We start from the raw sequence: 18,409 nt of genomic DNA on the forward strand, positions 1-18,409 counted from the left end.
AGGTGACCCCTCCATCTCCTCTGCAGTGCAGTGCCCTCCTTTTTAGTTAGGTGGGTCTCTTGTAGGAAGGCAATGTGTATCCCTCTGCGGACCAGGTAGGCGTGTACCTTGTGTCTTTTTGTCATGGAATTCAGTCCCCGCACATTCCAGGACAGACACTTCAACGAGCCCATGTCAGCCATCACCCCAGTCCGTGTAGATTAAATCAATAAACGCACGCTTCCGGACACCAGACACCTTCCCACCACCTCCCATCCCCACCACCCCGCCCAACTTCCCATCCCCAACTGCACCTCGAGTCACCCCAACTACTCCAGGTCCCCCCTCCCCCAGAACAGGACTCAACTGCGAAGTAGAGGCACCCATCCAAACTAGCGAGCAAACGTGCTCACGTAAACTTGTAGTCCGTAGTAATCACCACGGAGGCCTTATGGGCCCTGTGGCGCGTGAGCTGGCTCCTGAACCTTTCAGGCCTCGGTCCCATGTCCCTCTGCCCCACAATACTCAATGCGACTCATAAAAGAAAGGTCTCACATTAGTCTGTTCCAAAGTCCATGGGGGGCGCCGCCTTCAGGGTCTCTTCTCTCAGAAGCCGCGGACAGCTGTTAGGGTCCAACGATTTCCCCCGAAGTCTGGGGGGTGACCTTCGGGCCCCTAGCCCCCTCCATCCCCGAGAAGTCAGTGTCTGATCCCGTGGCCAGGGCCTCTGAGGCTGATTCCCTTGCCGATTGGACCGGCGCCGTTCCTGATACCTCCTTAACCGCCTGCAGCGCTGCTCTCCGTTCTTCTTCAGTTTGCGATGTTGAAGGCTTCTTGGATCCCCGGTTGCGCCCCCGGAGTCTTCTCGATCGTCTGATCGCATGGTTCTGGCGCTCCTCCTCGGCCCTAAATCGAGCCCCATCCGTGCCCGCCTTGTAGGTGTCCCACCAGGCCCAGGCGTCCGCCGGAGTTTCAAAGAACAACGCCTTGTCGTCCACTATCACTAGTAGTTTGGCCGGGAACAGCAGGGAGTATTGCAGTCCCTCGGTGCGTAGCTCCTTTTTGATGGAGAGGAAGGAGGCTCGCTGTTTCTGGGTTTCAAACGTATAGTCCGGGAATAGTGAGACGTTACTATTGTCCACCTGGAATGGGCCCGCTACCCTGGCCCGCTGAAGGAGCCAGTCTCTGTCCTTATAGTGGAGCAATTTGATGACCACCGGGCGCGGCGGGAGACCCTGGCGTGGGGGTCGGGAAGGTACGCGGTGCGCCCGTTCCAGTGTGAAGAAGGGAGATAAGCCCTCCGGGGCAACCACAGTCAGGTAGCCCACCATGTCCGTGCCTTCTTTTTTTTCCGGCAGGCCAACCAGGCGTACGTTGTTCCGCCGACTGCGGTTTTCAGCGTCCTCCGATCTCTTCTCCAGGGCCTGTATCCGCTCCATCGCTTCCGTGAGTCGTCCCTCCATCGATTTGTGGGCCGGCACGACATCTTGTAAGGTAACTTCTGCGGCCTTGACCCTGTCCTGTAGCTTCGCATGATCTGCGCGCAGGTGCCCCAGCCCCGTCGCTACCTGACCAATATCGTGTTGTAGGGCCTCCTTCGTAGCAGCAATGGCGTCTAGAATCCGGTCCTGCATCAGTTGGAGCTCCGTGGGGGGTTGCGGGGAGCCGTCTGGTGTTTCCGTGGCTGGGCTCCCGTCCCCTTTGGGTCCTCTAGGCTTTCCCATCTCGCACCTCCCTGCAATTCAGGACCCTCAGGGTGGTCCGGCGTCAACGACGTCTCCCGCAATATTCTGCCGCCAGCCTCAAGGTAGTCTCGCTACCAGCCGTCGTCAGGCGGTGGGCCGGGTCTTTGGGGGCCGCGTTGCGGAGATCGAAAATGGCGCCAGTGATCTGTTAGGGCTTTCAGCTTCCCCCGGTAACCGGGCGTCAGGGGTCCGCACTGGGGTCCGCCAGCCGATTCCATCTTTCGGTCAGTACTCCTTGGAGCTCATCTCAGCGTTTTGCGGCGCCGACGACCTGAAGTCACCCTCCACGCAGGGAGCACAACCTGGGGCCAGAGGCGGGGTGGAGAGTGCAGGATGCGCAATGCCCCAGCAGGTGTATTCCTCCCTCCGGTCCCGGCTCTCCGCCTCCCACGGGTCCAGGGCCGATTCAATGCCCCTCCTTCGCGGAGACAGTGTCACCCTTCACGTTCGGTCCGGGCCGGGCCGCCGCCCAATCAAGTCACAGGCCCGGTCGTTGGGCTATGAAGTGTCCCCTCTGAGCGAGGTTGGACGTCCTCTGGGCAACCTCCACTCTCGGTGTCTTCGTAAGGCCTTCTCAAAGCGGGCCTGTTATGTCACGGCCGCTTTTGGGGGTATTGCGCCGTTGCAGGACTCGGCAGCACCCACAGGGATCATAGGCCTCAAAGCCGGGGCCTAGAGTGAGCCCCTTGCGGTTGTGGGCGGAGCCCCGCCAGAACTCCGCTCCCGAGCGGATCGCGCACTGACCTCAGGGTCCGCCGATGCTCAGGGTGGCCACCGCCGTTCCCCACAAGTCCAGTACTTCACGGCGCGCCAGGCTGTGGCCTCAGGACCTCAGGGGCGGGTTTGTCGCTATTCCTCAGCGGCTGCAATGCAGGGAGCCGCCATCTTATCCCCAGCCGTCTCGGGTATTTCGCGCCCCTCAGCGTCCGTTGTGCCTGGTGTTGCGGCGCGCTTTCCCAACTGGAACAGACCTAAGGGTTGGCTCCGGGATCGACCCGATTTCCACGGGGATCCCGGGTCTGAATCAGGATTTAAGGCGGATTACGGGCTGAGGGTCGGGAGCCTCACTAGGCTGCGACCGTTTCCATCGGCTTCTAGCCACGCCCCCCAGCCTCTATTCTATTTAGTGTTAAAGTTTTTCCTTTCTTAATAAAAACCCACCCATCTGTGATCTTACTTTGTCAATATTTGATCATCTAGAACCATGATATGTGATGGCTCAGACTGACTTAGATTACATTAAGGCACATTGACTATTTCAACTAGTATGCCCGAGACTCTATGTTCAAGAAGGCCTTTAAACTATAACAAACAGATGCACTTCTCTAGAGTTGGAGGAACTGTTTGTCCTTTGAAAAAAGCATCTCTCTGCTTTCCTGCCTTGACCACCACAATGAGATAAATGATGGTCCCTATGAGACTGTAATTTTATATTGATATACTCATCCATTTGAGAGAATACACACCTCTGGTAGATATTGCTTGACAATCCCAGTGGCACAGCTCAAAACCCAAACTGGGAATAGCTTTCCAGGTGTACTAGTGGAAATGTTGGTGAATGGAAAAAAAGTAAAAGCACCTTCAGATGGAGATATGAAAATCGTTCTGTACTTTTACAGGAGGTTATTTAGACTGTGGTAGAGCAAGTCGTCCATTATAAACTGTTGGATACTCCACCACACTTGCACTTCCCTTGCTTAAATCAGAGGCCTGGATCCTCTGTTGAATCTGCCATGGAAAAACCTTGGCTGTTGACCTACTCATTCCAACCATTGCATTAGTAGAAGCCCTGTTCCCATGCAGAATGGTGCTTCTATTCAGTCCTTCCTGGGAGAAGGGGCAAAGTGGCCACAGGCAGAGATTTTCTTTTTAAAATCTTTCACTCAGAGAGAAACCTCTCTACATGTTAGGAATATTTCATATTTAATTTAATACATCAAGCCACCACTTTGAGTATTTGTTTCTAAGATACAGAAATCAGTGCTAAGAGGGCAACCATTAAATATATGCTCACCAAGCACTGAATTTGTACCAATAGTTATCCCATAATATCAGTAGGGGCATCTTCATTGAAAATTCATAGCTTCAGAGACATGAGTTCATGAATTGAACTGTTTGGTGACCAGTCTGCCAAATCCTAAAGACCAGCAACTTGTTAGTGGCAAATTTTAGTCCTGCTCATCCCTTCCCAAAGAAATGAATGAACAGACACTGTGTAAATTTGTAAACTCTAAAAATGACAAAATGTTGCAAAAGAAAGTATATCTCTTTGCTGGCCTTATTTAAGGAACTTTCAATGATTGAAAAGAGACCCTTTAGGCATTCCTAAATTAGCATGTTCGAAGAGCAATTACTTGGATCAGGCTAAAGGATTGAAAGCAATCTGGGATCCTATGTACCAAACAGTTTATCCAACATCTCTATGAACCATAACCTACCACTCAAATTTGTTTTTTTGCTGTAAAGATTTAGTCAATCAAATTGTGTCTAAATAGAATATTACATCTGATATGACATTTCTCCTAATACCAGGACCAAATGCAAATAATTCATTGACATAAAACGACATTTACAATATATTTATCACTTGCATATGTTTATGTATTTTCAGTGGATGACACCTTGCACCTTCATGCAAGCTTGAATTGCTAAATGTATTTAAGCTATTACTTAAAGAAAACAAATTAAATATGTATATATCAATTAGATTTAGGACAACATGTTTGAATTAAATATATCGCAATAACATAAAAAATCATTTAATATACTGAAACACGTTTGTAGGGTCGTCATGACACGTATCTCATAAACATTATTTTTTATAGACTGTATGACTTACAGCAGGGCCAGGCAGCCCAGGCATGCCCCTTTCTCCCCTCTGACCTGGCATACCAACGATTCCTCTTTGTCCTGTTGTTCCTGATGGACCAGGAGGCCCATCGGGGCCCTAAATAAAGACAAAAATTAGTTCATTCGAAAAACCATATAGTATGAGCATGCTAAAATCTATTTGGTAATCACTATTACTAATTTACAAATGGGTTTGTCTAGCCCCTATTACCTAAATAGCAATTCGTAGTGGGTTGAGAATAGAACCTACCTCACAAATATTAATGAGGTAGGTCACAATTTGCAACCCACTAGGATTTGCATCCATCAAAGGGATGGTGACCTGCTGGGGTCATCAAAGCAATATTTTTTTTAATGCAGTCCATTTTTTCTGAAAGGGAAATGGGATGTGTTTAAAAATAAAAATGAAATGGTTCATTTTCATTCATTAAGAGGAGTAGACAGTGGTCCAGGGGACAACTGCCTGCTCTTAAAAAATATATTTTTGAACATTCTCAAAGGGGAAGAGGTCCCAAAGGGACCCCTCCCTTTTATGAATGGATGACCACCATCGTTGAATTTCTGGTAAAATATGAATGTTTGTGACTGAATTTCAGTCATAAAACATTAGTACATACTCTCTCAGAATCAGATTTCCTATTTGGAAAGGACGCCCTGAACATGCCACTTCCACATAGGAATTCTGTTTTATGTCGCAAAACCAAACTGCTATTCAGTATCAAGTTACCAAATTGCAATGTGGGGTTTGTAACTTCTGCGAATTGAGGTGTCTGTGACTGTAAAAATGCTTTGCACATCCAGCCCTAAATATATTGTAATAGGGTAATGGAGCAGTGTATGTGTCGAATGAATACAACAAGGATGCGTATTTGAACACATTGCTTTCAATATCATGCGGCAAGTATATATTTGAATAAAATAATAATTCAAAATAAAGATATTATTGAGAGCATTAAACTTACAGGTTGTCCATCATCTCCTGAATCTCCTTTGTCTCCAGGACTGCCAGCAGGTCCAGCAGGCCCTCGATCTCCAATACGTCCATGGGCACCAGGTTCACCTCGAACACCTGGGGGACCTTCCTTTCCTGGATCACCAATAGGACCAGCTGGGCCTGGTGTCCCCTGATATAAGAGAACATTATTTGATTATAGGGGCAGGTATTATATGGTTAACCACTTATCATTAAAAGAATCAGTGTATTGTGGAGAAAGATATGTATTACCTAATTATGGATTTAATAAATACATTATTTAGGTTCATATATTATGTTTTGCTGAAAGTGAAGCAAACTATTTGCCCCGAAAATGATTAAAGAGGTTGATGATATCATTCTACAACTATCTGTATTCGGAGCCATCCTCCTACTCCCTCAAATAAATATCTTGGATGGAACTGACAGCAAAGCCTGTGATGGATTGGATGGATGAGCATACCATGACACACAAAAGCCTCCTAATAAACAAAGCATGAATAAAGGTGGTGTGAAAATGAATGCTGAACAAGCAGTAGGATGGGACTAATTAAGACTGTGAACAAGCCAGGAGTTTGGGCCCAGGGACTGCTGGTGCTCAAGGTTTCGTATCAGTGGGGGATATTTCTGGGTCACCAGCCTTAAACCAAGAGATCAAGGAGTGTTCATAGATGGCCAGTGCTTCTTAAACCTTCCACTGCCATGTTGCTCAAAGGACAACATTTTAAAAATATTGAGCATATTTGTTAAAAATGTAAATATTTCCAATTTTTCATTTTATTTTTAGTTGGTCATGAGGTATTGTTGTGGAGTTTGAACCAGTACTTAGCATTCACTGTCCTGGAACAATGTGCAACAGAGTGGTCTGTAAATACCTTGTCAGTGAAAGAGTTAATGGGGGGCTAATAAATACACATGCGTTATTTGCCAGGATAAAACCACACCCAGCAGAAATTATGAAATGCTGAATTGTTAAATGTGCTGAAAGAAACAGAAAATCATGTTCAAAATGGTTTTAAAGATGAGTAAATGATCTCTTGGTAGGAAGACCACACTAGCACCCATTTTTCTTGCCTATTGTTTAATAGCGTTACAAGATCATCCTTTTTTTGGTCACCTTCCATATAAAAGGTAATTTATCCCAAAATGATTGTCAAAAATTCGTTAAACTTTCCACGCCACTCGAATCAGATAGTGCCCATTTGTGGACCATTGGCTTGTGTTCGAAGGTGGTGAAAACATGATACGACATCTTCAGATTAAATCTAGATTGGGTAATCCCAGAAATTATCCATGCATCCATCAAGAACATTATGCCCTTAAAAACCCAGGCACTATTAAAGCAGTTGTTATTGGATATGGAATACTCCTCCATTGACATTTGATAACCTACTCTGCATTTGAATAATGTGCTCATGATACCAATATCTAATACAATACAGTTTATTTATTTCCTCTAAAGAAAATGTCCTACATTCAACACAGTACTGACTACCAAACTAGACAACTCTCTCAATATCATGATAGTGACAAGCTTCCAGCCTCAAAATAACGTTAAAATTGTACCCAGTGGTAATGTCCACATGACTATGGATACCCCAATGATAGAATGCCCATCGAGACATACCTGCTGAACATTAAGTCCAGGCAACATTATTGATAAATAATAATGACAGCTTCCTGTGTTGCTGTCTCCTTGTCTGAAATGTTCATCAATGGATTTGAGAAAAGTTAAAAATTTACCAGTTTAAGGGTCTGCTTGACACATGTTTGGTGATCATTCTTCAGTAATCCTTAAACCATGTATTACCTCTTTCAAACTTGGTTGACAGGGTCGGTAATGCATACATACCCCCCAGGTGTTCCACAGGCCCCTACAGACCTAAGGAGCAGCGTGTCCTTCCAGCTCTTACTGTTGTAATTGTTATTGCACCTACTAATAGGGGTACTCTGTGCATTTGGTGATGGTTTTCTAAACGGTTTTTAGGTTTAGGTGGACCTAATTAACCCAAGGTATATTCACATCTGTAAGACAGTTAGACTTAGTGAAATCTTATTCACACCTCACCAACATTTTCAGGAGGATATCATTCTACATCATGCCAGTGATACCAACTCAATAATCAAATTATTAGTATTATTTTTAAATAATTAACATAAAACACGGTTGGTAATCTTCAGCACTATATAATGCTTCATAGTTAATTGATTCCCTGGAATCTAAATCTTAGGCTAAAATCTAGTATTGTAATTTAGGACACAAAATCCAAAAACTATTTCTTTAAAAATCCAGCCATTATTTAAAAACAAAAAAGAATTCTGAAGCTTACCGTTGATCCAGGTGGGCCAACGCGGCCTGCAGATCCAGGGAAACCTGTTGCTCCCTAAAATGACATGTGTATCTGATTAACCAAAAGACATTTCAATGTCTGAAGTATGTTATTGTTATATCACTAAGCATGAATACGGAGCCATTTTGTTAGAGAACGGTTCAGATTTTCCTAGACTAATATTTATAAGCAGAAAGATATGTTAATATGGTACTCACCGGGGGACCTTGAGTTCCTCGACCTCCCTTCAGACCATTAACACCAATAGGTCCCTAAGTGGAAAAAGAAACACTGGTTCACCTACTGCTTATGGAATGTAAGATTTTTTTTATAGAAATTGAAACCACTTCTGGAAGAAATGATATGCTTTTTCTTACCGGGGGACCATGAGATCCAGAAAGACCTTGTGGCCCGGGTGATCCAGCATCTCCTTTTTGTCCAGGTTCACCGGGTTCTCCTTTTACACCAGGTTGGCCATCAGGACCCTAAAGAGATGGTCACTATAAAGTCAGGTCACTACATATCATTTGATACAATCAGCATTAAAGTCTAAGAAGAATTTGTGAAGGATACTGCATACAATATCGAGAAAAGCTACTGTACATAATATAAAAATGTACATAGTAATAACAGGGCATAGAATAGATCGCAAACCCATAGAACAGGTACAGTATTGATGCGAAAAGTACATCTTAGTAACTGTATTATGCTTGATACTGCCTTATTTAGATCAATCAAAACTCCCTTCTAGTTTAGGTCCATGAAAAAGTGATCTTTAGTAGCAAAATGGTTCTTATTTGCAGTTATCTTTCCCCACTGATAAGTGGTAATGGTTGTATATATACATAATTTCAGTATTGTAGCATGTTTGATGGATGAACGAAAAATCACTGTAATGAGGACTCTGTCTTTATTTCATTCCCAAATGTCAGACTATTTAAAGGTATTCCTGTGTTTTTAGGCTGCCAAATTGATGGTAAGTGGGAATATTGTGGTTCACAAATGAAATGTCCAATTTGAAGACTGCAGGCTGACTGCTTAAACTTTTTTGTTGGTTTGTGCTCATACGGTGTATAGAATATTCTCCATGTTTATTTCAAAACTGTCTGTTTTTGTTTTTTGAATTTTAATAGTGTTCTAAATGAAGTATATCAGAGGTACTGGCATTGTTACATAGGGTGTCTTCTTGTACGACACAATTGTAAATCAGCTGTGCACAGTATCAGCACGAGTTTGCAGCATGCAGCTTACTTAAATGGGTTGTAAGGTGAGGTAATGGGTTAAATATTAAGACAAGATAGAATGCCACAATGTAAATTTGGAGTAAATGTACCAATGTTCAAAATTTTCCAGTGACTATGATACATGGCATCATTAAGTGTGTGCTTCTGCATGAGAGTTATATTACTGTACATTATACTACCACATTTTATCTGAATAGTATGTACCTGGGGACCAGCAAAACCGACAGGACCAGTTGGACCATTCTCACCTCGGGAGCCCTAAACAAAAAGAAACCAGCATTAATGTTAATGACAAAAGGAAGATAAACAAAACTGTACAGCATATGTCAGTGAATTAAAAGACGCACACGAGTGAGAGCTAATCAGCCAAAGAGAAAGAAGATGAATCTATGCAGATTCATGAAGTCCAATTTATAATGATTTAATAAACAAAGGCATCTTGAGGAATGACATCCAGATTTGTATTCTCATATATGTTCCAATGTACATTATTCATGGCTATCACAGGAAGAAACAAAACATGGTCATACTAGTGTCAAAAGATATGCTCAAAAGTATTTGCTGCATACATAAGTAGACCAAACTTGTGCAAAAAAGAGGTTACAATTAGATATCATTGGGGATATTTTATAATTAGGATTTGCACTTTCGGTGGCTGAATTGGGGCATTCACAAATATTCTGCCTGGCCATTTCCCATCTGGGAAACATAGTAGCGTTACTTGCAGAAACAGTTGGAAAAACTATCTTTCAAGGGTGACAGTGGGAAGGGAATGGCCCCAAAATGTCACGGTTGGTAATCTTCAACACTATTCAATAATTCATAGCTACTTGATTCCCTGGCTAAGGGTTTCCTTGACATGGCAAATGTCCTTCGTGTATATACAAATTTAAATATGGAAATGTACATTTTAATCATAAACAAGAGGATTCTTCGTCTAGTGGATAATATCTTTAACGGAATATAGAGGATAAAAATACACAACTGCATACTGTTCCAGTATTCTTTGGATATTTCGATACCATTTAAGTTTAATATACTTCAAAGGTTAGAGGTAGCATATTGTAGTTTATTCAATGTGCTGAAAAACTGGGCCCAGAGGTTCACTAAAAAAGATGTACAAGTAAGAAAATGTTGTTAAATTATAGACTATTTGCTCTAGGATTTTATAATGAGCTGTGTACAGGCATAGCTAAGAAATTCAATCAAAACATATATTTGAAAATAGTTTGTTGAAATATATTGTAAATATATTTCTGTTTTAAACAAATGCATCGCTGCATATATGTCCCTTGACCAACACACATTTTAATTTGTTTGCAGAACAAGAGCTAGTAATATTGATTTATAGACAAAGCAAGATAAAGTAACAGACATTCAGAACAATAAAGAGTGATTAAGGCAATAGTACAGTGAAATAATATACACTGATAAACACATGCAGACAGACACACAAACAGGCAAATATATGCATGAAAGAATAGGCATCTAAGGTAATCACTTGTTAATATCAATATCTTTAAATATGTCTTCCATCTCATTATGGTTGATTTAATCTATGTATTCCAGATTTTCAATAGCAGTGACTCCTCCTTAATATCAATAAGCATTCTAATTATTTTAATAGAGGACTTTGCATGTATGATGACACACAAGTGAAAGGATGGGTGATTTCACATGCTTCAATTCAATGTTCTCTTTTATATCTTTTAGCAGTTGGCTTTCATAGGTTTCTATAACCTTGCAGGTAAAACTGCAAAATATGGGGTTTCATGGTAATGTATGATGATTCTGCAAAATAAGCAAACATAATCTGTCACCAAGTAAACATAATGTTTTTGACCAGCTAGTGAACATTCAGTGGTAATATGTTTTAACTAGCTATAGGCAAAACATATATATGGTAAAGTTGATAATAGTTTTTCGGTGATATTTGCTCACCTATTACCATCCAGTTCTGCTGCAAAACCACAAAACAAATACTGTTGTGGGGTATTTAGTATCCTAGAGCATTTTCAGACTGAGGACACTGAAAAGGTTTTCTGCTGGTGAAACGCTGCAAATGCAGCTCACCCTTCCTGTAAAAGTACTGCATCTCGGTACTTGACTAATGGCTGATGATCTTCGTGAAAATTGTGCTTGGGCCCAAGTGGCTAAGCCACAACTAGAAGAATCTGCAGAAAAACTTGACAGTTGAAAAATAATTATATGAAAACAGCAGGTGGGAAAACCTATATCAGCTCCTGGGGTTTAATGCAGGTGGGCTTATTTCTTATAAAGAAGAGGTTTGGTGTAGACACTACTTTAACAATTCAAATGAAGCAGCAATTCTACAAGAAAACACTAAGAGCACCCAGATCAGCATTGACATCTGCCTCTAACCTATTCCAGGGAAAATGCTTAAATCTCACTTATTCAACTCATTCAAAAGGCAACATATACTACTAAAACACCTGAAGCCTAGAAAAAATTGCTGAACCTAGTAATCTATGCATAATAAGAGAAGGAGACAAGGAGGACCTTGTTGCTCTGTGAGTGATGTTGAGCATTGGCCTAATCCCTCATCGGTAAAACAAGCCACTGAAACAGCTTAACTCATGAAAAACTCAAAAGAGTCAATCGAAAACATAATCTATCCTTGACGAATGAACTCCTTACATGGTGAAAAATGTTTCTCGAAGTGAACACATTGGCCACTTATATCGACATCATATTCCAGAAATAATTACAATTAACTTTAAATGACCCGCAAAAGTCAGATATTTCCCTGACTCAATCAGAAAAAGGAGATGTGACTTACTCATATAGATGTGAATCAAATATATACATCACAATAGATTTTGTACTTGACCATGAAAATGCAGAAAGTATACCATTGATGCACAATTGACAACATAAAGTGTGAAAACTGGAAAATAAAAATCTGCTCTGCAAAATTATACTATCTTATTCAAAGCATACTGGTCAAGATACTCAACCTTAGAAGACTGCCTGTTTACCAGTGACCCTCTTTACCCCGCACATTAATGTTTGTTCCCAAATGTAGCTTGGCTAAAATATGTGACATACAAATATGTTTCAAACTCTGAGGCCATATCTGTACTTTGAGATGATAGGGGCTTTCAGCTAGTTTCAAATTGGCTAACAAACAATTGCTGATTGATAACAATGTTCATTAGAAGGCACAATTTGCATCATACAGATAATACAGGATCTAAGAGCAAAACTATAGAAAGCTGTGGCAGTTGAATAACCCCAAAATGTATTTACTCACAGGTGTTCCTCGAGAACCAACAGGACCAGCTACACCACGAGGGCCAGGTTCACCCTAAAAATGGAAAAATTGTGCAATAGTCAAATTCTTTGTCCAAATAAAAGCTGAAGCAGCTGGTATAATTTCACTTTGTGTTATTTAAGTAATACTATACATAATTTAACTATTTTTAATCTTCTCACCTTATCTCCAGACGGGCCTGCAGGTCCATGAGGACCAACTGGACCTGGAAGACCCTTGGAATGGAAAATAAAAAGACAAAGATAAATGTCAGGAAACTGATGTAACACATGAAGTCCTCTTAAATGTATTAGTTTCATGGGTGTTGCAGTTTTGTTGCATGCTTAAGAACTCTGAAAACAGCAAAAATACACATTAATAGGAACATTCAAAAGGAACATTCAAAAGTAATGGCAAGCATTTGAGATCCACCTTTTCTCCATGCAATGTCTACATCCCTTTCTCAGTCAATGATGTTATTCTTTGAAGAAATTATCTTTTCCATACCAAATTACAGGATGTGTAACCCATGAGGGCATGGAATTCTGTGTAGTTAGATTTGGGATGTGACAATCTATCATCCTAATATTTATATTCCCACATAATTAACTTTACCCAAATGGAGTGCTAGATCATGTTCATAAGACATGGATCCATTCCATCTCAGATTCACATGCTATCCAAATGTCTTTAAACTGCATCCTACATATACATCAATGTATTTCTGCTACAATATCCAGGACATACAATAGACTGTGTCATACTCTCTCATGGGGATTTGTGTACTGTTTTCAGCTCTAAATATAAATAGAAAGACTGTTGCACTAAATTGCCTTCTTTGCAGCAAGATAAATCCCTGCCCTCCTTAATATTCAGCCTTCTGTACCAGTCGGGGCTATATATCAAACACATAGTTGTGAGTTCTAACCTATAAATGCTGATAGGAGATTGGAATGTGGAGGTGGACTGTTGATTGTGTAGTTAGGAAAGTGGGTTGCAGTGTCACAAATTTGGTGTAAGTAGTGATTTATGCGTAGTCGGAAGCATGCCATGAGGAAATGTAATATATTGTAGCAGCATAAGATGGAGTATAAGATGTGGCATCTCATGATTGATTACTTGAAATGTATGAAGATATTCTTGATTGTAATCTTAGTGGTGGTAGATTATGATATGGTTTGATGGCATTAGGTGGTGGGGTGTGGCAGAGCATTTTATTCATGGTGTGTCACAGAAGATGTACAGTTGAGAGCGGTGGAGTTATTTCAAGTGTGGTGTAATGGAGTGGAATGTTGGCAGTTTTGGAAGGGGAGTGTAGAAAGCGGAGAAGGTTGTTTGTCGGTAGAAAACTCCAGGGTCAGCCAGGTATTTCTAGTCCATTACCAATGTACACATTTTCCCTTAATGGCTTAAAATTAATGTTCATTACATATACACAGAAGTGGCCTGTTAGCCCCAATGCAAAGTCCAAGTCTCTGACTTTACACACCTTAATATTATCACCTTATGATGAAGCACTGTATCCTGAGACGGCTGAAGGATAGTGCATTGTTAACTTCTTCTGTGGCTCAAGGTTGCTTCCTAGTACAAGACAAATGTTCTCTTTTTTCCATTTTTAAATCCTTAACTTGTACATTAATGTAAATTGCCAATTATAAATTGCCACCGTTTATTAGTGATCACCCTTATCTATGTTTACTGTGCAATCATATACCCTCTTTTGCTTCACATGCTAAAACACAATCCTCAAGTCTTGTTTCATTCTTTCGGGCCTCCATTTCAATCTGTCTTCATTTTCGGATTTTCCCAAATTCTTGCCAATATTGTCTTTAGATACTCATATCCAGAGTAATGATGTCATATATTACATTTTTAAAGTTTTTGTGAAGTCTGGCTAGGCCTATTCAGCTGTGTGCTTCTTCAGAATCTACTTGAAGAGTGGCATTCTATTTGTTTGACATGTATTGATTTCAATGATGATATACTGGTTACTATTGAAAGCTGCCTCACTATATAGTGCACTAAAATGAAATGCACTGATTAGAGTGTCCAGGCAACCCTTATTTGTTTACAGAGCTTTCTTAAAAATTCCCAAGTGCTCTATGTTGTGGTAGTGTGGTCAAGCAGCTTCGGCTAACTGAAGGGAAGTGTTGAGCATTTATTGTACACACACAGTCAATTTATAACAGATTTTCATATTATTTTGGCCACTAAGATATTTGTGATCAGGTAAGTACTTTTTAAAATAGGTTTCCAGCATTTACATAGGCATGTATTCATGGTAATGTTAACCTATGGGGAGACCATACACTGCATAGGACCACTTGCCAATAACTTACAGGACTGTTCTTCAGGACTTAAGGTAAGCAGGGCCCAAAGTCCAAGACAGCACCAACAGGTCACCTGAGGCGGCACTGGGTGTCTGGGTGCAGAGGTGCTTTTTGGTCTCAAGTGACTCATTCAAGTGAATGGGAAACAGTACCTGCAAATAGAAGCTGCAAGCGGAGACTGGGGACGAGAGTCAGTTGGAACCCAAAGTGGGCTCAGATCTTTATTGTCTCTGGAGCCGGAATGAACTGTCAGCTTACCTGGACTCAGGCTACTTTGGTCCGGCAGGTTCCGGCGGTCAGAGGCTTTCGGTTTCAGTGAGCCAGCAGAATGAGGCTGTGTGCAGGGACTGGGGGATCAGTGCGGCAAAACTCAAAGGTGACTTTGTGTCTTGGGGGTCTATGGGTGCTAGAAACACCTTTGGTTCACGTGGACTAGGGCTCTGGGGCTTGGTGCAAAGTTGCTGTGAGGTGTTGGGTCACAGCGATCAGAGGCCCTTGCTTCAGGTGATAAACTGGAGAAGGGGACACAATCGAGATGTCTGGGCCACCCTGGATGATGGTGTGGTGTTTGATATCCCTCGTTGGTTGGTCCGTCTCTGTGGGGTCAGTGTCCAGATTGGACTACAAATAAGTCTTGCTCCTGTAAAGGGTCCGGCACCCTGGCTATTGGGGCAGGAGGACTCCTGGAGAGTCTAGAGTCTCATAACTCACTGGGGAAGTGTGGCTGACCTCTAGGAGCACAGAACATAACCTCCTGGTTGGCTGTGATGTCAGGAAAGCTGGGGAACAGCAGTTTGGCAAACCAGAGATTGCTTGTCAGTGGCTGCAGAATGCAGCAACGTAGCTCCATTACTTCACAGAAGGTGCTGGGGGCCCTCCCAGGCTTTTGGAGGCTGAACAACTGCAAACCAAGTTTTCTTTGTCCAAATTGGCAGGGACAGCAGGCAGACCAGCAGGGTTGGCACCAGGTAAGTTGCTACTCCTCATGACCACTTCCTGTGAGAAGTGGGCATAACCCTGTTCCAGAGTTTCTATTTCCTCCAAAATAAAAATGATGGAAGCCTTCTTTCATGAGTCACATCAGGCAGCCCACCTTAGGGGTGTGACTGGCCTGGAAGTGCACAACGTCTCTCTGCATATCGAATTCTCCCCTGACCTGGTGCAAAATGGGTCTTAGGGCAGGAGGCAGCATCTCCCAGGTCTGGAGTAAGCCAGGGTCACATATCAAAAGTGGCAGGCTGGACTACAGCAGTCAGCCAGCACATTAGAGGCTGGTAAGTTTCAGGGTCAGCTCTAAGGTGCACTCTGGGTCCACAGTATAATACATCTTATACTGTAATCAATATAGATGTATTAAACAAAGGTGTTTGATACCAAATGTCAGTCAAGCCATTATGTAGCTGGTTAATTTGTTTTGACCAGTGCCCAGTACATACCTTAAGATGACTGCCCTGTTCACTTGCAATATCTAGCAATTGAACTAGACATCACTGGGACATATGTGTTCATGCAGATATGTCCTCATATAGGATATAAAGAACGCTACCTTAGGGCTGGAAGGCCTGATGTAGCAGTGGCTTATATATTTCTTATTGAACACAGGGGTATGTTCCATGTAGTGTTTTAACCATGGTTTGCACCGTGTCACACAGCCTGCAATGGCAGTCTGTATGCATTTTGCATGGGGTCCCTTAAGCGGCAGCCCTTAGGGACCCTCTGTGGTACCCATGCCTTTTACCATTTACTAGGGACTTAAAGGGGTGCCACAGTGTATGCCAAATGTATCACAATTGTAGCTTTTATCTTATTGTAGGGAAAGAATATTGGCACTGAGGCATGGTTAGCAGGCTTCTAGTGCACTTCCAGTCGAAAACATGAGTATTGGTGAGAAAAAAGTGGGGGTGGCCGTGACAAAAAGGGGCAGTTTCCTACAGTTACCATGTAATAGGTAATATTTTTCAGGGGGTTACATTTCACTTGTATGAACCAGTTTCCTTTTTTGCATAGTACTCAAGTGAAAGTTATATTTTTAGGCCCTCTCATAATTTCCTTGTATGTCAATGCTTCTGAGATAAATGAGGTTCTCATTTTTGTGCACAGTTAAGTACTAGTATAAAACATTAAGTGACCAGATCTTCTTGATGCCATTGATACTGTTAGTAGTTTTAAGCATGCTGGAATATTGTCAGACAATTCTAAAACTAACATTGACATGTGGAACAGGTTGTCATTCATGAAGATATATTAGCAGCTCTCCAAGATGCATGATGCATGATCTAGTATTTCAGAGGGAAAATTGACAATACTTATTCTTTGAATTTTATTTTATAGAAAACTGAGATGGACCGCTCTTTTTAAGCTGACACTCAGTCAGTCTTTTTAAATATGTTGTTCAACAGTCAATCACTAATTGAGTATCAGACACTTTGGGCCAGATTTACCACTTAATCACTCAGTATAGTGCAGCAGCCACAAATGCTGTGCTCCATGGGAAGGATAGAGAAGGAGAGCACCTTATTTACAAAAATATGGCACTCTCCTCCCCTTTCCCTAGCATCGGTGCTGAAATCAGCTTCTGTGTGTCACAGAGACAACTTTGCGCCATAGCAGAAGGTTTTCTCCGTGAGTCTAGCATAGGTGTTGTACTGAAAGGGTACCCTTCCTGTAGAAAATAATATGCATATACTGATTCTAACCCATTTCCCTCTATATGTGCAGCACATGTACAAAGCTGGAAAAGAAAGGAGAAATGAAAGCATTTCTCCTTCATTGCACCTACTTCAAAAAAGCTAACCTGTGTCTACTTTATTTAGTAAATAGGGTTTCGCTTCAGAAACCTTGGGTGGTTGCATTGGAGCGCCCATGCTCTACACAAGGTACGACCCCTGTGCGCTGCTTTACATTACTTTCACATTGTTTCCTGAGATAAACAAGTTTAGCGCTGCAAAGTAAATCAGAAAAAAAAGATTTTGCGCCGATTTGCATCACTTTTGTGATGCAAACGCAGTATAACATCTTAGTAACTCTCCCACTTTGAGCCAAGAAGTTGAACTATTTAGAGGAAGTGGAAATCACGTCAGAGGATTAAGGTGTTGTCATTGTTTTTCTGAAATGGCTCAATTAGTGACTGAAAGTATCTCCATTGAATAACAGAGGAAGGAGGAGAACCTAAGAATACCTGTAACTATATGGAATTTCAAATGAGCATTCCTTACTATTCTCAAGTGTAAGATCCAAAATGACATTGTTTCCTTTGAGATTCCTTTGAGTTGAGCTCCTGAGTCTACCTTGTTAAACTTATGATAGGCCTAAAAATATCTGTCACTATATGAAGCTTCTAGTGAGGATCCCTTAAGATGCCTAAACGTGAGATCTATAATAAAATTGTCTCCCTTAAGGTGAACTCCACTTTGTCAAATCTATGATAAGTGAAAACGATGACTGGCACATGAAATTACAGTTTGTACTAAATAGCAGCTGAAATCTATTAATGTGAATTAGCGTGATTTTTTTAAAGCTGTTGTTTATGTTTACCAGGAAAGAAAAACTTGAATATACTTACTCTTGCTCCATCGTTTCCAGCTGTACCCTCAGAGCCTTTCTCTCCCATACCGCCCTATAAATATTAGATAAAGGTTACTTGAGGGCTTTGGATTCCATTATAAACTTAATCACTTAATGTTC

The 18,409-nt window shown here is 41.8% G+C and overlaps 1 protein-coding gene across 2 annotated transcripts in view; it reads right to left on the reverse strand.

The window, feature by feature from the left end:
* COL5A2 (collagen type V alpha 2 chain) overlaps positions 1-18,409 on the reverse strand; it is a 342,059-nt gene that overhangs the window by 43,234 nt on the left and 280,416 nt on the right. For both annotated transcript variants that reach the window (XM_086955351.1, XM_086955352.1), the window contains 9 exons: positions 18,288-18,341; positions 12,578-12,631; positions 12,396-12,449; positions 9,326-9,379; positions 8,255-8,362; positions 8,096-8,149; positions 7,878-7,931; positions 5,537-5,698; positions 4,564-4,671 (listed from right to left, as the gene is read on the reverse strand). In XM_086955351.1, coding sequence (XP_086811477.1) covers positions 4,564-4,671; positions 5,537-5,698; positions 7,878-7,931; positions 8,096-8,149; positions 8,255-8,362; positions 9,326-9,379; positions 12,396-12,449; positions 12,578-12,631; positions 18,288-18,341 — 702 coding nt within the window. The remainder of the gene's footprint in view (positions 1-4,563; positions 4,672-5,536; positions 5,699-7,877; positions 7,932-8,095; positions 8,150-8,254; positions 8,363-9,325; positions 9,380-12,395; positions 12,450-12,577; positions 12,632-18,287; positions 18,342-18,409) is intronic.

This window comes from Lissotriton vulgaris, chromosome 2_1 (genome assembly GCF_964263255.1).
Source record: "Lissotriton vulgaris chromosome 2_1, aLisVul1.2, whole genome shotgun sequence".
Lineage (NCBI taxonomy): Eukaryota > Metazoa > Chordata > Amphibia > Caudata > Salamandridae > Lissotriton > Lissotriton vulgaris.